Source organism: Olea europaea, unplaced genomic scaffold (genome assembly GCF_002742605.1).
Source record: "Olea europaea var. sylvestris unplaced genomic scaffold, O_europaea_v1 scaffold2643, whole genome shotgun sequence".
In the NCBI taxonomy this organism is placed as follows: domain Eukaryota; kingdom Viridiplantae; phylum Streptophyta; class Magnoliopsida; order Lamiales; family Oleaceae; genus Olea; species Olea europaea.
This window is the reverse complement of record NW_019244782.1, coordinates 43,142-70,914: the sequence shown is the minus strand read 5'-3', so window position 1 is coordinate 70,914 and position 27,773 is coordinate 43,142. Positions and strand designations below refer to the sequence as shown.

The 27,773-nt window shown below is 37.4% G+C and overlaps 1 protein-coding gene and 1 pseudogene across 1 annotated transcript; one reads left to right on the top strand and one right to left on the bottom strand.

The window, feature by feature from the left end:
- The first annotated feature begins 394 nt into the window (after window positions 1–394).
- On the top strand, window positions 395–3,184 carry LOC111383255 (probable histone H2A variant 3). The gene is made up of 2 exons (XM_023007334.1): window positions 395–626; window positions 2,670–3,184. Exons 1-2 carry the CDS (start codon window positions 516–518, stop codon window positions 2,964–2,966), a joined length of 408 nt encoding a protein of 135 aa, XP_022863102.1. The 5' UTR covers window positions 395–515; the 3' UTR covers window positions 2,967–3,184.
- A 215-nt stretch (window positions 3,185–3,399) lies between these two features.
- LOC111383257 lies at window positions 3,400–8,179 on the bottom strand (annotated as a pseudogene).
- Between the last annotated feature and the right edge of the window lie 19,594 nt (window positions 8,180–27,773).

The following is a 27,773-nucleotide window of genomic DNA, read 5'->3' as shown; positions in this document are numbered from 1 at the left end:
ATCGTCTAAGGAATATGATAATTTTAAAGAATTGTATGACAATTATATTACAGATTATGCTAATTTTTTAGATCAAAGGATGGAACTATATATTAAAATTCGAAATGAGAGAAATAGAAAAATTTTGGAACTATTCCAATAAATCAGGATATTTTGTGTAAAATATGGCAAGCCATTTTATTAAGGGTAATATAGACATTTTAGCAAGAATGAATAGTGACAGGTCATTTAGAAAAATCCCCCTCAAAATACATTCTTTAAGCAGAATAGGGCTCAAACGATCTCGGGCCGTAAACTGGAGTTTATCTGGGCCAGCCCTTATTTGAAATACTTGCCTCCTACAATATGGGCCCTTTTTCGTTACGAGAACGACGAATAAGGGCTATTAATGGAGTTTTTCAAGCAAAAAGGAAACATATAAAAATTCCTAAATCCGATAAGAGTCCCAATTCGAAGTCAATTTCTTCTTCGCGAAGTGCTCTTCGAATCGAAGAAATCCTAAATCATCGTCAAAAATGTCGGGAAAAGGGGCCAAGGGACTGTTAGCAGGGAAAACACCGGCATCAAAGGACAAAGACAAGGACAAGAAGAAGTCAGTTTCTCGCTCCTCTCGCGCTGGCCTTCAGGTCTCTTTTGAAATTATTAAATTCGTCGATTTTCTTGCATTTTTCTATTTTTCTATTTATTTTCTTTTGTTTTATTTATCTATGTTTTTGTTAATCTTGTGTTAATTTTTAAGAGCTTCGTGTAATGGGTACGAAGTAGGTATATATTATTGGCACCTAGAAAACCCTGATTCCGAAAAAGGAAATCTTAAATTTGTTGTTTAGCTGGAATCGTGGGTGAGAGTATATTCTCGCATAATTTAAGGCTTTTTTTTTTCCCCGTAGTTTCTTTACTTAAAAACTATGGAGGGATTTGACTTTATTATCCGAATTCCAAGCACTATGATGATTGTAATTGGAGCAAAATAAATCAAAGATTATGATAAATACCTTTGTACCAGCTAGCTGCATCTGTTTTCTTGAGGCCGCTTGAAGAAGCGAAATTTTATTTGATGATGATCGATGAACTAGATTTCTTTGATTGCTTTGAACTTATTCAAGCCATCAGGATAAATATATTTGACCATTCTTCAGGACCATATCAAATTGCTGAAAAATGCTCATCCAACTCGACCTCAAATCTTGACACCAAATTGGTGTAATGAACATTGTTGCACTTCTGTTGCAGCACTGTTTATCTGATTAATTTTTCATATTTTTTCTTGTGATTCATTATTCCACAACAGAGTTTAATTCCTATTATATTCTTTTATTACTTAATGATTTATTTTCTGAATTTTTTAAATATATTTAATTTTTTTTATATTGTGATGTTAAAGGTAATACATTTTTCTCTGGTATTAAGTATAATACCTTTTTTTAATTTATTAGTAAAGGCAATATTCAATGTAATTTAATTAGATTTTTAAGTAGTAATTTTAGTAGGGATAATTAGCACAAAACGCCATTATCTTTCAATGTTATCGTGCAAAACGTCTTTACTTTTTATTTTTTGGCATTTTCTTCTTTATTTTCACCTTTCATTGCGGAAAAGGTAATTTTCATCTAATTTTTCAATAAAAAAAAATGTAAATTGACAAACATATCCTCTTATTTAAATTAAAAAAAAAAAAAAGAGAGAGAATTTAAAAAATAAATTGCAATTATACTTCCAAACTTTATAAAAATTTGCAAATGAGTTCAAATAAATTATTAAAAGGGTAATTAGCTCAAAACGTTCTTGTCTTTCAACTTTATTGTGCAAAACGTCCATACTTTTCATCGTCACATTGCGAAAATCATCATGTCATCCATTTTTTCAATTAAAAGCGGTAAGAATACACCCATCTATTTAAATAAAACAAAAAACGTAAATAAAGAATAAATTGCAATTATATTCCCAACTTTTTCTAAAAGTTCAAATAAATTCCAAATAAAGAATTATAAAAAGAAAGTTTTTATTTATTTTTTTTTTTGTTTTTAATTATTTATTTGTACTTTTTTAAAAATTTTGGGATTATAGTTGCAATTTATTCTTTATTTTTCTTTTCTTTATTTGTAATTTTTTAAAAAATAAATAATGTATTTGCACTTTTTTGAAAATTTTGGGAGTATAGTTGCAATTTTTGTTTTTGGAAAATAAGATGGTATGAAAGTTGCACCATTTTAGTGAAATAAATGGGTTGGAGATGGCCTTAGGAGCATAGACGAAAACTCAGGTAGTGTAGTCGCTGACATTGAAGTTACTACCATATGGATTACTCGTGTCTCTCTGTGTTTATGTGCCACTTCTGCTGTATCGCTTTCCTACGGGATAGTATACTGTTTGTAGATACCGCTCTAGTTAAAATTCATGATAACATGTCAAAACAATTTGTTGGGTGCTTTTGTAAATAGTCCTCGTTGACTTCAAGAGTAGTTTTCACTTGTGGACATTATATACTTTCACCCAGGTCCAAATGTTTATGACTCATTTCGTGGCAGAAAAATATTATTATAAACTTTGAAATATTTATTGTCTGCCATTTTCTGTTACATCATTGCAGATTTTTTTAACCTTTTCATTCTTTCGAGTTCCTCGTAATAGAAATAGACAAGATTCTAACTCATTACTTCTTCCTACAGTTCCCCGTGGGACGTATCCACCGACTTCTGAAGTCAAGAGTTACTGCTCATGGAAGAGTAGGTGCTACGGCCGCTGTCTATTCTGCAGCTATTTTAGAGTATCTTACTGCTGAAGTGTTAGAGTTGGCTGGTAATGCGAGCAAGGATTTGAAGGTGAAGCGTATCACGCCTAGGCATTTGCAGCTGGCTATACGTGGAGATGAAGAACTCGACACTCTCATCAAAGGAACCATAGCCGGCGGTGGAGTGATCCCTCATATACACAAGTCACTCATCAACAAATCCTCCAAGGAATAGACGATAATGATATTGCTATTAGGCTTAAGCTGTGTAGACTGCGGATGTTCTATTTGTCGCATGTTTGGATGCAAACAATGAATGATTGGTTTTCTTTCAGCCATTTCATATGTATGTCATGGTGTAGACATCGGTTCAATTGTATCACGTTAATGCACTTAATGCAAACACGGACAAACTAGTTTTGTTCTATGTGAGATGTGGTTATGGTGTCCTCATCATTGCATTATTTTCATGTGTTTGTTGGATTGGGAAATGGTAAAAATGAGAAAGTAGAACCGTAGCACATTCGTAAAGTAACCCCCGTAAAAAATATAGAACCATGAGGTTACAAGAATGGCATCTCAGGTCGACTGCAGATTAAACTTTCAAATGGAAACTACAAAACGCCATGAATACCCGGCAAATACAAACCGGGCATTTTTGACAGAAGTTTGAAGAAAGAACTTGAGCTGGAAATATTAAGGAGCTGAGACCTGCGGGAACTCCACTGGGAACTCGTGAAATTCAATGGATAATACATACGGTTAACAGAAATTTATAGTCCTAACAGCTTTCCACACTGCACTATTATATTTGAACCCGGATCCAAAGGCTACCTGCCATGTGCTGTCTCCCCTCTTAATCCTCCCTTTGGCTTCTGAATATGCCATTTCGCACCAAAGAGCTGCTCGGTGTGTTTCCAAATCGGTGGAAGTGTCATTCTCGAAGGCTCCATGTGCCAATTGGATAGCTGCAGGTTTTTCTCTAGTTCGTTCAACACTGCTTTTTCACCAGCGTGAACGCAGATTTGTTCGAAAGCCAATTTGAAATCTGGAATATAAGGCTTCAACTTCATCTTAAACAGATTTATCCTGATCAAAGTGGCAAAGAAAATCAACTGTTCAGAGTTGGGAAGCACAAGAGGACCCAAAGTTGTAATATTCGTCTTTAAAGCATCACCAGCTACTGCCATCAAATCCTTCGACAGAGAAACCCCGACTTTTCTGCGGGAATCCTCCAATTAGATTAAGCAAGAAAAACATTTATCATCTGAACCTTTGTGGGTTCTAACGGTATGGACGAATCTGTACTGGGATCGCAAGCAATAGAATGATTTGTTTGACAGCTGTTAAAGATAGGAAAGTATTGTTAAGAATAATATCTATGATATTTTTCTAATTATGTAAGATTATTTTTCTTAGTAGTTGATTATGTAATTATCACACAATATTACCTTTTACAATTATTTCCTTTTAAAGTTAGTTATAACCTTATGAATAGGGTCTTCTATATTTTAATATTCACAAGAGTTTATAATAATATAATTTATATTTTTCTTAACATGGTATTAGAGCAGTTTCGATCCTAAACAAATCAGCTTTTGAATTTCGTTTCCACCGAAGGTCGGCCACTTGTCCGGCCAAATTTTTTGTTTTGTTTTAAACATAGATACTCTTGAGGTTATGAACCTGGGTTGTTTTTCACTACGTGTTTGAAACTTTATCCTTCTTGGAGTTTGGTCCTTTTGACCACCGAATACATGTCAGCATGCAACCTCCTCTAATAACATCTGAGAAACCTCCTCTTTCACTCCTCGGGGCATATTCCAGTGGTGCAAAGGACAAAGGTGAGGTATACTCGACTTTGTTGGCAGTCGCAGTGTAAGGGTTCGATTCCTAAAATATAGATTGGAACTTTTTGTGGGCACCAGTGTATAGACGGTTCTTGTTCCCTGACTTATTGGGACACATCCTGCGATTAACCTCTCTCACGATGTTCCAGCGATGGGGCTGTAGGGGACCCTTAAAGTTGGGGTTCAACCTTTGAGAAACCTCATCTTTCACCAATGCCTAAAGTACATGGAATTACCAATCTTCATTATGTGACATTATACATGGCTAGAGTTTCATGCACTAACGCTTTCTGGAATATAAAACAATACCAACTGTTTCTTGTTTTCTTTTTCGTGGAAATTGTTTTCCCGTGTTCTTGTTTTTGCAAGTTTTATTATTCTCCTAATTCTTCTTCTCTTTTTAGTGTTTTAATTTTTAGAGATTTTTCCCCCTGTTCTTAGGAGTTAATTCTAATTTATTTGGAGGGTCTGTGTCTTGAACTTTACCGGCTCTTCCCCTGCCTATTAAAAAAAAAAAACTAGGGGTTAATTCTAATTTCTTTGGAGGTTTGGTATCTTGAACTTTATCGGCTCTTCCCTTGCCTCTTGAAAAAAAAACCCAAGAGTTCTCTTATGTTGAAAATCACATACACATAACCATATTTTTCTATTGATTTAGCAGCTTCAAATGTTATGCTAAACCTAAAACCTCAACTTTAGGAAGGAGAAGAAGAAAATCCGAATCCGAATCCCTTTTTTTTTTCACCCAAAATATTTTTATTCCAAGTTTGAGAAATTCTTGGACTTACTTTCCAACTTGAGCACCCCAGATGAACTACCAGAATTGTTGGTCATGTGCTCTCCAATTTTTCATACGACTTTACTTGCGGCATCAAGATTTGTCTCAATACCAAGTGATAGATGAGTAACGTCCCGGACAAGCAAATCCTTCACATCAATTTGGAAGAGTAGATTTGGTCGATTTAGTTTTCAAACTCAATATGATTGTCACTACCCCATATTGAGTTTGAGGGGGCAGGGGGTTAAAGATAGGAAAATATTGTTAAGAATAACATCTATGTTATTTTTCCAATTATGTAGGATTATTTTCTTTAGTAATTGATTGTGTAATAATCACACAATCTTTCCTTTTACAATTATTTTCTTTTAGAATTAGTTATAACCCTATAAATAAAGTCTTCTACATTGTAACATTCACAAGAATTTATAATAATACAATTTATATTTTTCTTAACAACAGCAAAATGGAAACGCCTCCCATTTGGAAAAGATAATTTGAGACGAACATTGACCTCTTGTTCCCAAAATACCAATTCAGCGTAATATTCTCCATGCTGATTACCAGATCACAAGTATTCGGATGAACTTGTAGAAGATCTTTAGCAAGATCGATCGAGATCAAACTAGGCTACAGTTCACAATCAAAATCCCAAATGTCCATTGGTTTTCCCAAGTTTTTGGGAAGAATCTCATCAATGGCACCAAACCTTACTGCTTCAGCTTGTTTCCTCACTTCTGTTGTACAACGATTTGTTTGTACTCTCAACACCGCATCAGGGATACGAGTAACATGTTGGATTATGTGCCAGTTGTATATTTTTTTATAATAAAATAATTGCTTAAAATAAATAAATTTTAATTTTATTTATTTATTATTGAGCATGTGAATTAAAGTGTCTATAATCACTTGTGATAATATAAGTTTGGTAATTGCGTTAAGAATTTCAATGTGATGCAACTTATATTTTGACAATAAATAATTTATTTACAATCAATATATAAAGAGTTGACATCTTATACAGAAAGGTTATCGTGTTGAACGATTCACTATTTGGATTTGTGATTTATCTTTATCACAGAAATAGTTAACGATGAAATGAATACACCTGGAATGTATTGACTGGACCACATGTTGAATTTAATCCTATAGCATGATCGTACGGAGAATTAAATTTTATTTTATCGTTGTATATTTTATAAAAAGATTGAACCCTAACCTTAAAGGTCCCCCACCGTCCCGTCCCTGGAGCATCGCGAGAGAGGTTAATCACGGGATGTGCCCCAACAGGTCAGGGAACAAATGCTGCATGTACACTGGTGTCCACAAAGAGTCTCAATCTATATTTCAGGAATCGAATCCTCACACTGCGGCTGCCAATAAAGTTGAGTATACATCACCATTATCCTTTGCACCACTGGAATATGCCCCGGGGGGCACCGTTATATATTTTATCTAAATTCATTAACATGGTTATGTATATCTCTTCACGATTTTAATAGTTCTTTGATTCATCAATGAATGAAATCAATTTGATTGGTTAAATATTTTGATGAGTTGAGAATTTGAGAATAAGTGAAGTAAAGAACATAAATTCGTGTCGAAAATCGTCACCTGAAAAAAATGGGTAGAGCGATAATTTAAGTATTTTCTGTTGAATGATTAAAATCTGAGCTCAGTATTTAACGACTCTAAATTTCGACATTTGTGATCAGTTCACAAGACTGTTGAAGAAAATAATACTTCAGTTAGTGGTAATAATTAGAATAGCGTAATGATCATTTATGTTTGTACCTAATTATCGAATCTAAGACAAATAAAATATATATACAACAAGTTAGAGGAAAGTATTACAGAATTATCCAAGAGTTCACTCTTCTATCTTTAATGAAAAAATAAAATTAATAATTAGATTGAGTGGTCTAGAGATAGGGTAGACATGATCTAATTATTGGATTTTAGATAATATACGTTCAATCAGGTCCCTGTGGTAGTCCTATAAAGTATTAGAACTTGAGTATAGTAATTATAATAGTTTTTGGCTTAATTGTAATTACAATGAAGTTTTGTACTTAGTTGTAATTACTATGAAAGTTGTGAACCAAATTATAATTGTAATTGAAATTTGAATACTACACATATAATTAAATGTAAACTAATTCGATTTGAACTTTAATTAAAACCCTATTTGGATTTTTACTTAGAACTCTTATTTAAATGTGGAATTATTATTGTACAATAATTGATACTATTCTATCTTTATAAATAGAGATTGGATAGAACCTAAACATCCAATGGGATTGGATAGAAATGCTACAACAATCATAATATATATAATTCCATAGTGTTCAAATTTGGAGAGAGAAAATAATTATTTTCTTACTTTATTCAATTGTCCAGGTAAAAAAAATTAGTTTTTTAATTTAATTAAAAGAAAATGTCTACCCATCAGTGTAATCTTGAATTTGGATAATAATATAGAAGACTTGGAGGTTTGAAGCATCAAGTTCTTGATATTAAAAGGCTGAAAGCTCGTGATTAAAAAGACTGCAAGTTCGTGATTCAGAATTAATTTAAAAACTAATAATCAAATTTAGGTAAAAGTTCAAATCAATTATTCTTAATATAACATAGAACATATATACGATCTTATTATTGAATTAAAGAAAATTTTCTAATTTCTGAATAATTCTGCTTCTACATTCCAACATCACCAAGTCCCAACCTCTCAAGAATCTTTATTTGGAACTCAATATTTTCCATAGTAAACTAACCAGTCAACAGTGATTTCTCCATGAAAGCCTGCCTACTGCATTTCATGTAGCATGAGAAATTCATTCACGAGGTCTTTGTACAAAAAGGACTGCGACCATTGTAGGATAATTTATTGCTTTAAATCACTGGATCTTTCATGTTAAATCATCAAGAAATTGAAGAACTATAGCGAAGGCGTACTTGAATCAGACATGATTAATGCAATAATGAATTACGCGGTATAGTCTTCCAAATCTACACGCAATCTCCTTTTTCTCTCTGTGATGAGATGCAGAAGAGAATGAATAATATGTATGTGTGATCTGGAGACCATAACCATATTTATATAGCGACGCCCTTTGACCTAATTCGGTCCATCATAGAATTAGAACTTGGGCCAGTCTCTACACACATGTAAACCCACACTTTAATTGGATACATTAAAATCCAAAAATTGAAGCCTTATTAGATCACTTTAATTGGGCTCAACCGAATTCGATAGCCTTTAATTTAATACACAATTATTCGTACATATAAGCCCATCGTAGATTAAAAATCCTTACAATCTCTCACTTGGACTATATGTGTAACCTTATAATTATGCATTAAATATAAACTTATGAGTACTCAGAATTTTGCTATCATTACCGAATGTATCCCCAAACAATCACATCCATCAATCATATCAACATAAGATCAAAGCGGCTTTCGTTACTTTTATGTGGCTAAACCCATCAATGGTCACGTATATCGATATAACCGAATGACATTGATGTGTAGCATGGAAATTACATGTAATGTGATCTGTAACATACCTATTTCCAACTGGTCCACCTTAATGCTTTAGTGAGATCATTTTAAACAAGTTCAGAGATAATAAACCAAATAACTTTATAACTGAAAATAACTTTAACCTTAAACCCTATCCAAAATAACAATATATATGTCCAATATGAAAAGCAAAAATACAAACTCCCACTGAAACTAGATACCCTCAAGAGACACTATACACATATGAGTAGTGTGCTCATGAAAGACCTTGGATATCAATCCCTTAGTAAGCGGATCCGCAACCATGGAGTTTGTTCCAATATGCTCCATTGACACCTGTCCACTCTGAACTCTTTCTTTAACAGCCAGGAACTTGATCTCTATATATTTTGACTTTGTCGGGCTCCTGTTGTTATTGAAATACAGCACTGCTGATTTATTGTTACAAAATATCTTAAGTGGTCTTTCTATATTGTCCACAATACGCAGCCCAGTGACAAAATTACGCAGCCATATTCCATGATTTGATACCTCATAACACGTTATAAACTCCACTGCCATGGTGGAAGTAGCTATGAGTGTCTGCTTAGCACTCTTCCAGGAAATAGCACCTCCAGCAAGCAAGTAAATATAGCCTGAAGTGGATCTCCTACTATCTTGGCATCCTGTGAAATTGGAATCAGAATAACCGATGATCTCCAACTGATCCGATCTCCTGTATGTGAGCATGTAGTCTTTTGTTCTCTGTAAATACCGCATGACCCGTTTGGTTGTTTTCCAATGATCTATTCCCGAGTTACTTAAATATCTCTCTAGTATCCCAACAATGTACGCTATATCCGAACGCATACAAACTTGAGCATACATCAGACTCCCTATAGCTGAGGAATAAAGAATCTTTTGCATTTCTTTAATTTTAAAGTCATTTTTAGGGCACCGACTTAAGCTGAACTTGTCTCCTTTAGCCACAAGGGTGTCACCTGGTTTACAATCTTGCATGTCATATCTTTTAAGTACCTTTTCGATATAGTTCTTTTGTGATAATCCAAGAATACCTTGAGAACAATCTCGGTGTATCTGAATTCCTAATACAAAAGAGGCATTACCAAGATCTTTCATCTCAAAATTCTTTGCTAGAAATCTCTTGATTTCGTGCAATAAGCCTATATCGTTGCTGGCAAGCAATATGTCATCGACATATAAAACCAGAAAAATATACTTGCTCCCACTGAACTTGTGGTACATACAATCATCGGCCAAATTTATCTCAAAACCAAATGAGATGATCACCTGATGAAACTTGTAATACCATTGACGAGACGCCTGTTTGAGTCCATAGATGGATTTCTTTAATTTACAAACCATTTGCTTTACATCGTTCGATACAAAGTTTTCTGGTTGTACCATATAAATTATTTCATCAATGTCACCATTGAGAAACGCTGTCTTAACATCCATCTGATGTAGCTCAAAATCGAAATGCGCTACCAATGCCATTATAGTCCTGAAAGAGTCTTTCGAAGAAACTGAAGAGAAAGTCTCTTTATAATCGATGCCTTCTTTCTGTGTAAAGTCCTTTGCGACAAGACGAGCATTATAAATATCATTTGCAACTAATGGGTTTCGCACCTTTAGGCAATGGAACGAAGTCTCATACGTCATTGTCCTTCATGAACTTTATCTCTTCATTCATGGTATCGACCCACTTTTGAGAGTTAGAACTTTTCATGGCTTGACGAAAGTTGATCGGATCATCTTCCACCATTCCAGTGTCAACTTTATGTTCTTGGAGAAATACGATGTAATCATTCGAAACGGCACTTCTTCTCTTTCTAGAGGATCTTCTTAATGGCATTGGTTCTTGAGGCTATAGAGTTTGTTCTTCTGGAATAATTTGTTGATCTTGAGAGGGAGGTATGACATTGTCTTGATCCAGAGTTGCTTCTTGAACAATATCAGGGATAGAAACCTGATCATTATCAATGGCAATCGGAGGAATTTCAACATATTCCTCCTCAAAGATAAAGCCAATAACCCTTTCTCCTCCCGCAAACTCAACATCCTCAAAGAACCGAGCATTTCCTGTCTAGAAAATTGCCTTAGTTGTGGGATCACAAAACTTGTAACCCCTGGACCTTTCAGAATATCCAAGAAAGTAGCAACTGATGGTCCTTGTGTCCAGTTTCTTTTCATTTGGCTTATAGGGCCTTGCCTCAGTTGGACACCCACAAATATGTATATGCTTCAAACTAGGCTTCTTACCCGTCCAAAACTCATATGGGATTTTATCAGTGGCCTTAGTTGGAACTCTGTTGAATATATAACTGCGGTCTTTAATGCTTCACCCCAGAGAGATTCTGGTAAGGTAGAATGACTAATCATACTCCTTACCATGTCCTTAAGCGTTCTGTTTCGTCTCTCAGCAACACCATTCATAGTGGGCGAACTCGGCATAGTGTACTGTGGGACGATACCGCATTCCTCTAGAAATTTGGCAAATGGTCCTGGACGATGTACACCTGAACCGTCATATCTGCGATAGTATTCACCCCCACGGTCAGATCTGACGCTTTTAATCCTTTTATCAAGTTGGTTCTCAACTTCAGCTTTATAGTTTTTGAACACATCCAGTGACTGTGATTTTTCATGAATGAGATATACGTAACCATATCTTGAAAAGTCGTCTATGAACGTTATAAAATATTGTTGACCATTCCAAAAACCCGTAGGGAATGGTCTACAAATATCCATATGTATAAGTTCTAAGACGTCCGAAGTCCTATTGGCTTGAAATCTCCTTTTATTGGTTTGTTTTCCCTTTATACAGTTGACACACAAATCATAATCTATGAAGTCAAGAGGGTCGAGAATCCCGTCTGACACAAGTCTCTTAATTATCCTTTTGGAGATGTGACCTAATCTCTTGTGCCATAACGAGGCAGAATTCTCGTTGATTAATTTTCGCTTTACACATCGAATACTTACATGCAGGGATTCATTATAAGAAGCAAGTGTATCAATTGAATAAAGATTATCGTAACCTGATAAAGAACCGGAACCAACCAATTTTGAATCATGAAACAAACTAAATTTTTCATTTCCAAATGAACAAGTATAACCAAATTTGTCCAAAACAGAAATAGAAATCAAATTCCGTTTAAAAGACGGTACAATAAATGTTTCAACAAGATCCAAATAAAATCTAGTCTTTAACAATAATCTAAATTTTCCTATTGCCTCTACTTCCACCTTTTGCCGTCGCCAACATAGATGTATCTTTCACCATCACTTGCTTTTCGACAACTCAAGCAACCCTGCATAGACATACTTATGTGAGTTGTTGCACCAGAATCTATCCACCATGTATGTCTAGGTACCGAAGTTAAATTAACCTCAGAACAAACCAAATGAAGAAGAATACCTTTCTTTACACGTCATGCGTGGTAATTGGTGTAATTCTTCTTCTTATGACCTGCAGCTCCACAGAAGAAACAACTACCTTCAGTTGGTTTTTTATGCTGTTTCTTTTGTGGTGCCGTACCTGCAACTTCCTTATTAATATTCCTTTTCTTTTTCCTTTTCTCTTTAAAGGTGGTGATCAAATGAGCACTTTTCGTCTTCTCATGCTTCAGTCTTTCCTCTTCCTGGACACAGTGTGAGATAAGCTCATTAAGGGACCATAAGTCCTTTTGACAGTTGTAGCTCACCTTGAATTGACTGAAATGTGCCGGAAGGGATATCAGAACCAAGTGCACCAACAAGTCTTCAGATAAATCCAACTTGAGTGCCTTTAGTTTTGAAGCAATGTGAGACATTTCCATAATGTACTCCCGAATGTTTCCTTTCCCTTTATACCTCATTGAGACAAGGTTTGCCAAAAGTGTATTTATTTCAATCTTTTCATTCTTAGCAAATCTCTCTCTCAAGATCCTTAAGGAAACCCTTAGCCGTAGTCACCTTATTGGACATAGTGCCCCGGAATGCTTCTGGAATAACTCGCTTCATGATCATTAAGCTTATGCGGTTCGATTGTTTCCACTTTTCCATCTCCCTCTTGTCATCAAAGGTGCTCTTATCAGTAAGTGCAGCAGGTTGATCGACCCGTAAAGCAAGGTCCAGGTCCATGACTCCGAGAACAATCATCACATTCTCTTGCCATGCCCTGAAGTTTGTGCCATTTAATATTGGAATTGAAGTGATGCTAGCAGAGATATTAGCAGCAGAACCTGAAACTGAATTAGAGAACATTTATTATGAATAGCTCACATGAATATCTTTAATTTACAAATAATAATATTCTCAAATAGTGATAGGGCCCATCACAAGATACCAAGCACAACATCAATATCTAGTCTTTGGACAGAAATATTGACTTGTAAACGGTACTATTGGCGTAGTGATCAAATATTGACGATAAAACAACGTGTCAATCGATAAACCTTTCTTTGGACCGATTTATTGATCACACATTAAACCAAATAATCATCACACATTTATCACCATAGGTGTACGTGTATTCGACTAAATATTGACCTTCCTTTGGGCCAACCAATATTCTCATGAATAACTCATGCACAAACACTTTTTAATATTCTAAGTTAGCCAATTTCCATAAGAGAGGTTGCTTTGGCAAGATGTTGCTTCAATTAACCTACTTTCGAATATTATATCTCTTAAAAGAATCCTTAGTACCAAAATTTGAGAAAGAGAATCATCAATTTTGCATATTTTGATTAGTTTTAAACTTTACGGGCCTTAGGATTAATAATTCAAACTTTAAGGGGCAAAATTAATTAATTCCAAACTTTAGGGGTTGAAATTAATAAAGTTGAAACTTTAGGGACCATAATTAATTAATTCAATACTTTAGAGGATCAATTAGAACAAACTTTAAAACATTAGGGGCCAAAATTGATCAATTCAAAACTTTAGGGATCAAATAATGAAAATTTGAAACTTTGGAGGTCAATTTGAATTAATTATAAACTTTGGGGGCCAATTTGAATTAATAATTAAAGTTTGAGGGCTTTAATTATAAAATACAGAACTTTAATGACCCGAATTAATTAATTTTAAACTTTAGGGACTGAATTATTAAATCCAAAACTTAAAGGCCCAAATATTAATATAACTTAAAGGTCAGGGACTAAAACCTTAATTTTATAACCCTATCCCTAATTGCAAGCAGGGGCCTCAAGTTATTCAATTTACACGTGAGACCCCCACCTCCAAAATCAAGAAACTGGAAAACCCTACGAAGAAATTTTCCCTTTTTGGCGGCGCCCACCGAAGCAATGGCGTCGGCCATAGGTAGTGCCGGCGCTGCTGCATGCAGCACCGTCGGCAGCGTTGCTGCAGCCTGCAATGCAGCCTTCTGCTGCCGGTACAACCCAATTTTTATTTTTATTTTTTTTTAATTAAACCGAAATCTGAATTCAAAATCCATAAAATTCATAATCCGAAATTTCTCAAACCTCAATTATTTTTAATCCAAATTATGAAAGATAATGAAAAATTATACCGAATAATTTTCAAATTCAACTTTTCTAAATCCAAAATTGTCAATTCGGAAAACTTTATAAAATATTGCAAGAACCAAATCAAAACCTTTAATTCTCAATTATTCAACACGAAGAGGCTCTGATACCACTTGTAAGATAATTTATTGCTTTAAATCATTGGATCTTTCACGTTAAATCATTAAGAAATTGAAGAACTATAGCGAAAGCGTACCTGAATCAGACATGGTTAATGTAATAATGAATTACACGGTATAATCTTCCAAATCTACACGCAATCTCCTTTTATTCTCTGTGATGAGATGCAGAAGAGAATGAATAATACAGACGTGTGATCTGGGGACCATAACCATATTTATATAGCGACGCCCTTTGACCTAATTCGGCCCATCATAGAATTAGGATTTTGGCCCGGTCTCTACACATATGTAAACCCACAATTTAATTGGATACATTAAAACCCAAAAATCGAAACCTTATTAGATCACTTTAATTGGGCTCAACCGAATTCGATAACCTTTAATTTAACACACAATTATTCACAAATATAAGTCCATCGATGGATTAAAAATCCTTACAATCCACTAGAGGGGACTGAAATAGGAACAATTCCATATATCCAAGCTTCCCATATTTCAAGTTCACATTTTTTTTTTTTTTTTTTTGAAATCCTTCAGTTCTCTAGAAAATGAATATCACAAGAATGAGAAGGAGCCCGAAGTCAATTTCAAATGTGCGTGTATGATTCACCATAAACATGAGGGAACAATGACAAAATTGTTAATCTTAATAATTGGAGGTTTTTGAAAACCACATTAAACCAAGTGTAGATAAAAATTAAATACTTTTCATTTTACTGGAATAATCAAATAATCCTTTGTCACAAAACAAACATATAAACAACACTTCCAAAGGTAACAAAATTCATTATCAACATTCCCATTCAAGAGACACAGCATTTTTATAGGAATGTGCTATTGACATCCTAAAAGTATTTTTGGATTCTCAAGTGCCTTTTTTCGTTTCGATAAAAATTAAATTTTCAGTAAATTTTGATAAAAGTTAATGGAATTCATGAATAAAAAATTATAGGTTCTATAAAATACATAATTAAAATTTAATTATTGACTTTGATTTATATTTAAATAATTCAATTTTTTAGTTGAATCAAATGTAAACTAAATGTGTAAATATAGTGGGAAAAAGGTAAAATAGCAAAAATGTTTTTAAAGAATGTAGAATCAAATATCGATTAGTTATATTCAAGCTATCCATATTGTACTTTAATTGCAATAAAGGTCCCTAGCTTTTGTATTCGATCATTAACTTTCAATTAATCAATCACATTTTAACTTTAATGACGACATCTGTTCATATAATTGTCAATTTACTTGAAACAAGTGACAAATAAAACAAATGCTTTACAGAACATTTTTTTTTTCTTAAATAAAATATGAGGGTCTTTTTGTGCCATCTTAAATGATCTTTTGGATGAAGATATCATTAGTTACAATGTCAAGATGTGTTAATTCATACAGGGTTGAGGATAAAATATAAGGAAAAAAGTTGAAAATATAAATGCAGAAATAAGTAAAATTTAAGAATCTCCAATGCAATTAAAATATGAAAAAATTAATAAAAATTATGGTGTGAAAACCTACCTCATATTTTTTAAGTAAAAATAAAAAAATAAAAAAAATAGCAATGTACATTTTCACCACACCTGGCTACAATTGAGCAAAAAAAGGCGTTTCGATATGAATGACTTCAGTCCATGTGCACGAATGACACTTTCCTTCATTCAATCTTCCAACATGGTTGAAACGACAAACAATGGGTTAATTTCACACACGGTCACTGAACTTATATAAAAATTACAAAATGGTCGTTGAAGTTATAAACTTGCAGAAAGGGTCACTGAAGTTTAGAGCGCTTTCACTGATGGCCACTCCATTAAGTTGATAGCATAAATTGGTGATGTGACGGCGTTAAATGATGACGTGGCCATTAATTCATTACTTAATATAAAGTTGTAAAGATTGTCGTACTACATTCCTTATTTCATTTTAGTTAGTTGTTTTTACTATCTACTTATAATTAACAAACACTTGGATTTTTAACCTTGAACAAGAATTCTGCACTATATTCTATATTTAAATCGAGAAAATAATTCATTATTCTCGACTGTAATAAATATATATGACCAGAACAATTTTATGTCTATTATGTACCATATGTTGAACCGAATAATAAAGAAATAGAATTTTTTTTGGGTTAAAAATTTGTGTTTAAAACTATCTACTTATAATTAACAAACACTTGGATTTTTAACCTTGAACAAGAATTCTGCACTATATTCTATATTTAAATCGAGAAATAATTCATTATTCTCGACTGTAATAAATATATATGACCAGAACAAATTTATGTCTATTATGTACCATATGTTGAACCGAATAATAAAGAAATAGAATTTTTTTTGGGTTAAAAATTTATGTGTAATAATTTTCCAACAATTGTCGAATTAGTGGGAAAATTCTGTTTAATAATCTTCCAACAATTGTCAAAACTTTAGTGACCATTAGTGAAAGCGCTCTAAACTTCAGTGATTGTTTCTGCAAGTTTATAACTTCAGTGGCCGTTTTGTAATTGTTAGGTAAGTTCAATGATTGTTTCTGCAAGTTTGTAAGTTCAGTGACAGTTTTGTAATTTTTAGGTAAGTTGATCGTTTGTAACCAGTGGCAGAGGAAACGACGTCATTTGCTGCATGTATGAAGCTTCAGCTTCTTCTCTTGATTGGTAGGTTTCTCTTTTCTATCTATCTATTTATCTATCTCTCTGCATATATGAAGCTCTGTGTTTTTAAGAAGAAAAATTGAATTTTTTGAAATTTTCTTTTTTACCAAGTTAATTATATGCACTTGGAACTTTGAAGCTTATCAGAATGTTGTACTTGTATTTACCCATTAATTTCATGTAATTGTTAGGTAAGTTCAATGATTGTTTCTGCAAGTTTGTAAGTTCAGTGACAGTTTTGTAATTTTTAGGTAAGTTGATCGCTTGTAACCAGTGGCAGAGGAAACGACGTCATTTGCTGCATGTATGAAGCTTCAGCTTCTTCTCTTGATTGGTAGGTTTCTCTTTGCTATCTATCTATTTATCTATCTCTCTGCATATATGAAGCTCTGTGTTTTTAAGAAGAAAAATTGAATTTTTTGAACTTTTCATGTTTACCAAGTTAATTATATGCACTTGGAACTTTGAAGCTTATCAGAATGTTGTACTTGTATTTACCTATTAATTTCGTCTCAAACAAGTCGCCTGATTGATCCAACGGAAATAATGTGGAATATGATTAGCACTCCAAAAACTCGTGAATTTAGTTGAATATCAAGGATTTGGACTTCAAATATTCGTTGATTCACTATGAATACTCTATAAACGGAACAATTGAGAAACTCTGAAAATTTTATTAATAAACAATCTACTAATATGATAATAGACGAAGTGTTTAAATAGAAAATCTAATCCCATAAGTGTAAGAAATAAATTAAAATAAGAAAACAATGTTAATAAATAATTAAAATTGGTCCCTCCTAATATATTTCGACTCCATCACTGATCCGTGTAGATATCCTGTGCAATCAATATCTGTCCCCAAAAATGTTTTTCTCAAAAACAAGGAAAACTAGGATTATTTTCAAAAGTTGAAAAATATTTTTCATGGAAAAAAATGACAATCAAAATGCTCAAAAGTTGGAATTTGGATGGAAAAATGTCATTTTTCATGGGAGTTTTTTCAATATTGTTCCCATAAACACAAATTCATTAAAGTCACGGTCTTTGTTTTCAATATGTTCATAATTAAAGTTTTTTTGTCATATAAGTGATGTGAAGTTTTTATCTTGTTTAGGAGCATGAGATCAATTTTAATGTTTATAATATAATTGACGAGGGACAAAGTTTAATGCAAGAATTAACGGAGTATTCCTATTGAGACTAGTGAATTTTTTATACCAACAAATGATCATTCTTGTTTGTCATCCCAACCGCACCACAGAATCAAGATTCTCTCTCCCCCACATACACAAACAGTGACAGATGGATGATCTTACCACAATACCATTAGATGGATGATACCTGTGCCGTTTTCAGAAGTTAGAACTTCATTGACCTAAAAATGACTTGTCAACTGGCTTTCCTCTCAAATTCTGGTATAATCTTAGGAATAAGTAACACATTGGGACATGAAAATTACCTCGACACTGACAAGAGATGAGAACTACAATTTTAGATCGCTGATTTGCTTGTTGTCGTGAATGGTTCTCTCTCTTCCATTCGTACATCTTTCATCCCCGATCTTAAACTCATGGTTGTGCTGTGATTATGTTGTTCAAAATCAACAACAATTAAAATAAAATAAAATAAAAAGTGGTCCATGCGACCGAGACCATTTGGTCTCGACATGGGTGAACCAAAACCATGCGATCGCATGGTAAATTTCTTGCCCATTGGATGTCAGTTTTTGGCCGTTACAAGTTTGAATTTGATGACTTTTGATTTATATTTTGGAACCATTTCGTGTATGTGGTGTATGCTTGTAAATATTGGATCCACGTTGAAGGCTAAAAACATCAAGAAAACATTAGAGATTTCATATTACCCCACAATCAAATATCAAAATTTGATCATTCATATTCATATTCATATTCATATTCATATTGAACCCTTGTGTTCTTCAAGTTTTCAAGAATTTTTTACTTGTGCTTTGGTGATTAATTCTTGTTAAGGTTTGTTAAAATCCTACAAACCATTTGCCATCAACTTTTGAAGCATCTCAAATCCATAGGAGAAAGGGCAAATATCGTGTTCAATCCATTCGTTGATACAAGTTCGTGATTATCTTGTTCTTGGCGTTGCCAGTTCATATTTCGTAATTTCTACTCCAACCCGATGAAATTTTTACAACAATCTCAAACGATATTTCTACAACGGAAAGCGAGACAACGATGGCGACAATCAAACTCATGAATCAAGACTTGATGCAGTTAGATCGGTTCAATGAAACGAACTACACTCGATGGAAAGACAAATTGAAGTTTCTTCTCACTGCATTGAAGATCTTCTACATCCTAAATCTGAATCTTGCACCACTATCGGAACCAACGAATAGAGAAATCGAAGCGATGAGAAATGAAAGACAAAAGCGCCAAGAAGATGAGTTAATATGCCGCGGTCACATTCTCAACGCATTATTGGATCGTTTGTATGACTTATATACAAACACAACTTTGGCAAAGGAAATTTGTGATGCACTCGAAAGTAAGTACAAAGTGGAAGAAGAAGGTACAAAGAAATTTTTAATTTCTAAGTACTTCGATTTTAAATTTTTAGAGAATATTCCCCTTCTTCTCCAATTACATGAAATGCAAATAATTATCAATAAGTTGAGGGCGGTAAAAATTGAAATACCAAAGACCTTTCAAATGGGGGCTATAATTGCCAAACTTCCCGGAATTTGAAAATGATACCGGAAGAAGATAATGCATTGTTCCGAAGATTATTCTTTGGAACAACTGCAAGAACATCTTCGGATTGAGAAAGAGTCGAGAGTGCGTGATAAAAGTGATTCTCATGATGGCACTTCCAAAGTAAATGTTGTAGAAAAATTCGAACCGCCAACAAAATCCAACAAAAGGAAGCTTTTGAGAAACCTTAATAAGTTCAAAAAGAATACCAAAGGATGATGCTTTGTTTGTGGAAAATCTGGACACTACGCAAAAAATTGTAGACACTGAAAACACAACAACTCTGAGGGTAAAGTGAATTACATCTATTACGTGTTGTCATACTTGGCCAACCGATGTGGGCCTATGACCCACTCAATCCGAACCACATGGCACTCTAGCAGAAGTGGGCTAAATGCCCGACGCCCTTAATGCCGAGGCCCATATGCCGAAGCTAGTAAAACTAATCGAGCCTCATCTACCGAGGCCTGTGAAGATTGTCGAAGCCCTACAGCGGAAGTACTACGTGTCTGGCAGAAGCCTTGAATCTGAAGCAGAAGCCTCCGAACCATGAAGGGACGTCTTCCATGGTCACTTTTCCTAAGAGATCTCCTACATAAGGATCTGATTAGAATGATTGATGGAACGTTTGTCATAAATACATATGTCAAGTCTTATCACTAACATGGGAGCTCTGTACAAGCAATAAATGCGCAGCAAGCTAGCAAGTCAAGAGTGATACCTAGGATTGTATGTTTGAATTGAGAAGATGAGGCCACGTGTCACCTCATCTAAGGGCTGCCATTTCACATGTAACACTATAAATACTTTCATTGTATAACATCGAAAGACTAATGCAAGAATCAATACAAGAAACCACATTTTACTCTCTTATTATCTTTACAATATAATACGAGTTCACACACATTTACATTCACTTTCATGAGCACCGATTCGTGATTATTATACAATTAGATTAAGAACGTCTTGCTGGATTCCGAACGTTCTCGTCCCGCATCGTTGAGCTACTCTCACGTCCCTGATTCATTCGTTCTAGACCGTCCACGTGTCTTAGCGTGTAGGACCTTCGCTCACGTGTGCGTGGGTAGGTCCGGCATCTGTTGGCAACACTTATTGGGTTCAAGAGATTGGCGCTGTCTGTGGAAAACTATACCATAACCACAAACAACCTTGTGGTGGAAGCTTGTTGAAGAACATTTGGGCACCCCCTTGAAAAAGGATTTGTTCTTGAAAAAGAACAAGAGGAAGCCCCACAACTTAGCAAAATCTGAAATCAGACGAAAATAAAATGAGCTCAAATGAAGACACACCCCCAAGAGGGTAAGAGAAAATGCAAATGTACCTCCTCCACCCACTGCCCCAGCAGCCCGGCAAAGACTCCACCACCACCAAAGAAGAGGCGAAATGCGGGCAACAGCCCAACTGTCAAGAGAAATGGCTGCTATGGCGGCCAACATGAGAGACATTGCTAGTCAAAACTTGGCTATGAGGGAGCTCATGGCCTAAATGCAAGGCAAGGGAGCTTCCCCATTCTTCCATACGCCCCTCAGGGGCACTACCAGCAAGAAGACGAAATTCAAAGTCATAGAACTGCCTCATCGGACTATAGCTGAGATAGAAGCCCATTTGAAAGGGAAGTGGAAGTTGATGTTTCCTCAAACTACGCTTCTGGCCGACCCACCGAGGTCCCATTGAACCATGATAACTTCCCACCTCCATATGAGCAAGAGTCAAGACATAGGAGGGCAGGCAGTGTATTTGACAAAATCAGCCCCTCTGAACCTAGGCTTAGACAACAGCAGACACATCAGCCTTGGACGAGACCACAGCCTCTACCTCCGATGCCCCAGCAACCGAAAGAAAGGCATGAAAATGTCTCTCATGTTGCTCCGCCTAGAAATAGGCGCTAGAGGAGGGAGGAAGAGGCTAGGAACCGTCCCGGGACCTCTCACCAACAACCACGGCGAGAGGCCGAGGAATATGATTCAGATGAACAGCAGAGGTCCTGTGACTTAGATGATGACGATGAGAATTTGCCGTTCTCAATGGAACTAAGAAATGCCCAGGTTCCAAGCCACTATATAATGTCAAAGATACCAAAGTATGATGGAAGAGGCGACCCAGAGAAGTATCAGAATGCTTATAAAACCCACATGAGCCTAAGGGGCGCCACCCTAACTGTGAAGTGCAGAGCTTTCCATTTAACACTTAGTGGAGCGGCTGAAATATGGTAGAACAGGTTGCCACCGGGGAGCATAAGAAGCTGGCCCGAGTTCAAGACAACATTCTTGAAGAGGTTCGCGGTAAGCAAAGAAGGAAAGGCCCCCATCCAGCGTCTCCAAAACATGAGACAAGCACATGGGGAATCCCTAAAGAGCTTCCTATCTCACTTCACAGACAAAATGACGTATTGTGTGCAAGTCACCGATCGAGAGGCATTATCCGCTTTAAGGGGAGGCCTGAACATGAATACCTTATTCTGGAGGGACGTGCAAAATCAAGATCTCACCACCTATGATGCCCTACTCGAGATGATGAGGTGGGAAATCATCAATGAAGAATTGATTGAGCATAGGAACAGGGCAAGTAAAGGCCTCCCACCTCCTCAGAGGCAGCGTGCTAGAGGGCCGACTTCCCACCTGATGGACTACCAAATGAACCAGGCTGGGAATGAGAGTTCTGGCCAAGCACTTGCCACCACCACTTTGAACGCGGTTCCTACCTTGGCATATGAGGATATCAACCCAATCACTAACACCCATCAGATGGAAATCCCCCAAGGATCCTGTAGAGGGAGAGGTCGAGGCCGGGGTTCGGGACCTAGAAATAGGTCGAATCAGAACCCACCAGGATACTATGTATACCACAGGTCCTACGGACACGACACGACAGATTACCGAGACTTTGCGCACAGCTCCAGGGCGGAATCCCCCAGGCACAGAAATGAATCATCCCAAGAATATAGGCCCCCGCCCAGGCACGACAACCAACGTGGGCGCGAGGAGGCTGCTCCTCGTCAAAGGGATGTTTCCCCACTACGAAGGGAGCGTGATACAGAGAGGCCCAAGGAAGGGCACAGGCACCGAAGAAATCGACAAGTCCAGAATGAGACTCCTATCCACGAGATAGATACCATATTTGGAGGCCCGCATGTTGGCAATGAAACACGAAACGCCAAAAGGAATTACGCCCAGGAGGCTAAACACCCCCTTTGACAAGTTACATTGTGGACAGCAGCTCCTGGAGGAACCAAGTTCCACCCATTGTCTTCACTCAGGAAGACACTGAAGGAGTTCACTTCCCCCATTGCGATGCACTTGTTGTGAGGGCCGTCATAGCCCGAAATGGGCTCAAGCAAATGTTAGTTGACAACGGTAGCTCTGTCAACATTCTATTCGAATCCGCCTTTGACAAGATGATATTGGATCATCAGTTGACACCCACCACAACTCCTCTGTATGGATTCACAGGAGATAGCATCACTCCAAGGGGAAAGATAACGCTTGCAGTGGAGATGGGAAAGTCTCTCCAAACTACGATGAACTTCATGGAGTTCCTCATTGTCGACAGTCGATCGACTTACCATGGAGTATTAGGTAGGCCAGCCCTAAAGGAATTGGGAGCAGTCACCCCCATCCACCACCTATGCATGAAATTCCCGACGAAAAATGGGGTAGCAACGGTGAGAGGTGACCAAAGAGGGTCGCGAGAGTGCTATCTAAGCTCCATCAAAAAGGTAGAGCCCCGGGACATCCATGTAATCATAGCGGATGTAGTCATGGCTAACGTCCCAGGTGATGTTCCCACTGAACCAGAAGATATCGATATGATAGATACACCATCCAATCCGAAGGTCTTGGTCATTGACGAGATCGATCCCCGCATAATTGAACACGAACCTCAAGCATCCTTAGTCAAGGAACTTGAGAACTTCTCGGTGGACCCCCGAGACCCATCCAAGATGCTGAGAGTAGGCAAGGGCTTATCCAACACTCTGAAGGAAAAGATTAAAGATTTCGTAAGCAAGAACCTTGATGTCTTTGCTTTGAAACATGAGGACGTGGTAGACATAGACTTCAAGGTCAATTGCCACCACCTGAAGGTCGATCCTAAGGTTGCCCCACACAGGAAAAAAAGGAGAGCCCTCAATCCTAAAAGGTACGAGGTTCTGAAGGAAGAGGTTCAAAAACTCATCCAAAATGGCTTTATCAGGGAAGTTACCTATCCGAGGCGGGTCTCCAACCCGGTTTTGGTAAAGAAACACAATGGCAAGTGGAGGGTGTGCATCGATTTCACCAACCTCAACAGAGCTTACCCGAAAGACAGTTTTCCTCTCCCAAGGATTGACCAACTAGTAGACTCCACTACTGGGCACGAGTTGTCGAGCTTCATGGACGCATACTCCGACTACAACCAAATACACATGCTCTCGGCCGATGAGGAGCACACTTCTTTCATCACAGATCGAGACCTCTATTATTATAGGATGATGCCCTTCAGGTTGAAAAATGCCAGAGCAACTTATCAAAGACTCGTCAACAAAATGTTTATGGACCTCATCGGCAAGACGATGGAGGTATACGTGGATGACATGTTGGTAAAAAGTTTGGAGGCTGAGGACCACACAATGCACCTCAACAGCACATTCCAGATCTTGAGAAGATATAGGATCAGGCTCAACCTCCTCAAGTGCACCTTTGGAGTGGCTTCCGGCAAATTCTTGGGATACATGGTCAATCAACGCGGAATTGAAGCCAACCCGGAGAAGATTGAGGCTCTATACAAGATGAGGTCTCCCCAAAAGCCAAAGGAAGTGTAAAGTTTGACTGGGCAGGTGGCCGCACGTAGCCGCTTCGTCTCCAAAGCTACAGACAAATGCCTCCTGTTTTTCAAAGTGCTGAAAGTTGGGAAGAAGTTCCAATGGAACGAGAAATGTGAAGAGGCCTTCCAAGGTCTGAAAAGGCACCGGGGGTAGGCCTCCCTCCTTTTCAAATCGAAGCCCGAAGAAATCCTACAAATATACCTGGCCATCTCAAATGAGACCATCAGTTCGGTTCTGACTCGAGAAGAGGAAACCACCCAACTTCCAGTTTACTATACAAGTAAAGCACTCCTATCGTCGAAAACCCGTTACCCCGATATGGAGAAGCTCGCTTTGGCCTTGATCACGGCCTCCAGGAAACTAAGACCCTACTTCCAAGCTCACACCATCCACGTGCTGACAAACTTTTCCCTAAGGCAAGTGCTCCAAAAGCCTGATGCCCCAGGAAGATTATTGAAGTGGGCAGTGGAGTTAAGCGAATTTGACCTCGTGTTCAAGGCTAGGACAGCCATCAAGGGTCAGGCCTTGCCTAACTTTGTTGTAGAATTCACCCAACTTACCCGATGTAGATGAAATCATGGAACCCGTCGAGCTCCCTACATGAAACTTATTCATGGATGGGTCGGCTGGAGACACCGGCTCAGGTGCTGGAGTGATCCTCATCAACCCTGAAGGTTACAAGCTAAACTCGACGGTGAGGTTCGGGTTCAAGGCCACCAACAATGTAGCAGAATACGAGGCACTACTTGCAGGCCTCAGGCTGGCCAAGGAAATGCAAGTAAAGAGACTCCTCATAAGCAGTGACTCCCAGCTGGTTGTTAGCCAAATGAATGGTAACTTCTTAGCCATGGACAAAACAATGGCCTCATACCTGAAAATGGTGATGAACTTCATCCCATCCTTTGAAAAATTCGAACGAACCCAGATCCCCCGCATCGAAAATTCTCATGCGGATGCACTCTTCAAACTCGCTAGTAGCAAGGATTCAGAACTACTCATGGTAGTACCTATAGAGCACCTCCTCCTACCATCGACCGAGGCCCCCCAATGTCATGTGCGTCGCTGGGACCCCTACCTAGATGCAGTCGATTGTAGCATACCTTAAAGACCAGGTACTTTCCACTGACAAGCTTGAGGCCTACAAGCTAAGGAGGAGGTCAGCCCACTTCCTCTTCATTGATGATGTTCTCTATAAGAGAAGCTTCTCTTCTCCACTCTTACGGTGCGTCGGAGGAGAAGAGGCTAATTACATATTAAGAGAAGTCCATGAGGGGCGTGTGCGGCACTCACTCTGGAGGTCTATCTTTAGCACAAAAAATATTAAGGCAGGGGTACTACTGGCCTACCCTGAAAAGGGACGCCCTCCAGTTTGTACAAAAGTGTGACAAATGCCAATGATTCTCTTCGGTACAAAGACAATCGTCACAGGATTTGACTGCGGTCTCCAGCCCTTGGCCTTTCTCGAAGTGGGATGTGGACCTCATAGGTCCTCTATCTAAAGGTAGAGGAGGTGCAAGCTTTGCAATTATGGCCATCGATTACTTTACAAAATGGGTTGAGGCCGAACCACTGGCAAAAATTACAGAAGCAAACACTTCCAAGTTCTTATGGAAGAATATTATATGTCGGTTCGGGATTCCCTACTCGATCGTCTCAGACAATGGCAGACAATTCGACAACAAGAAGGTCAGAGAACTATGCGAGGAACTTGGCATCAAGAAGCATTTCTCTACACCTCACCACCCATAAGCAAATGGCCAAGTTGAGGCTGTCAACAAAACAATCAAACATGTCCTAAAAAGGAAGCTTGATGTATCGAAGGGGGCCTAGGTGGATGAGCTGCCGCAGGTACTTTGGGCGATCCGAACCACCACGAGAACCCTAACTGGGGAAACACCCTCCCTCATGGCATTTGGAACTGAGGCAATGAGCCCCGTTGAGGTCGGACTACCGTCTCCAAGACTTCTGCATTTTAGTGAGATGACAAATGACGAGCTTAGGATGTGCGACCTCGACTTCATTGAAGAAAGAAGAGATGACTCCCAGTTGAAGCTCGGTACATATCAAAGGAAGATGATGTGGTACTTCAACTTAAAGGTCTAGAAGAGATCATTCCGAATCAACGACTTGGTCCTTATAAGAGTTTTCCTTTCCTCAAAGGAACCTGGTTCCGGTTCCCTAGGTCCGAACTGGGAAGGCCCATATAAAATTAAAGAAGAGATCCGACCTGGGACTTACTGGATTGAAGACATGAACGGCAAGGTCCAACCCCGTCCATGGAACATCGAACACCTCAGAATCTATTACCAATGAATGTACCACCATGCTGGACGACCTTTCCCAGCTCCTGTAACATTTCTATGGTTCAATAAAATTATGTGATTAAATTAACGTGTCACATTTCTACCTCACCTCGGAGGAGAGGCAAGCGTCTGTTTCTGGGCCACCTCGCTTGAATTTCGAGGTGCATGCACATGCCTCCCTTTTGACGAGGATGAACATCAAGGGAGAAGCCTCAACATGGCTACACCATCCATCATGTTGGGAAGCGTCGTCACCTTGGAGGAAAGGCAAGCGTCCGTTTCTGAGCCACCTCACTTGAACTTCGAGATACATGCACATGCCTCCTTTTTGACGAGGTTGAACGTCAAGGAAGAAGTCTCAACAAGGCTGCACCATACACCATGTTGGGAAGTGCCGTCACCTCGGAGGAGAGGCAAACGTCCGTTTCTGGGCCACCTCGCTTCAAATCCGAGGCTCGTACACGAATCATAATAAAATTCCAAGTTCGGGTGCAACGATTTATTCTTAAAACCTCCTCAGGTTATGATTATTAAGCTTAAGTACAATTCATTTGCTTAAATCCAATATTGGTCATAACTTTCATGCAATTTATTTGTTAAAGTGATTGGAGTTAGGATACCCAATTAAAGTTGTTTACTTCTCCAGTCAATATTGTGATCAATTACTTAGCAAGGCCAACACACTTCAAAGAAAGGAACAACATTAAATGAAAGAGA

Coding starts and splice junctions, on each gene's coding strand:
- LOC111383255 (XM_023007334.1), top strand. CDS start 516: ATGTCGGGAAAAGGGGCCAAGGGACTGTTAGCAGGGAAAACACCGGCA. Junction 627..2,669: donor CCTCTCGCGCTGGCCTTCAG/GTCTCTTTTGAA, acceptor TTCTTCCTACAG/TTCCCCGTGGGACGTATCCA.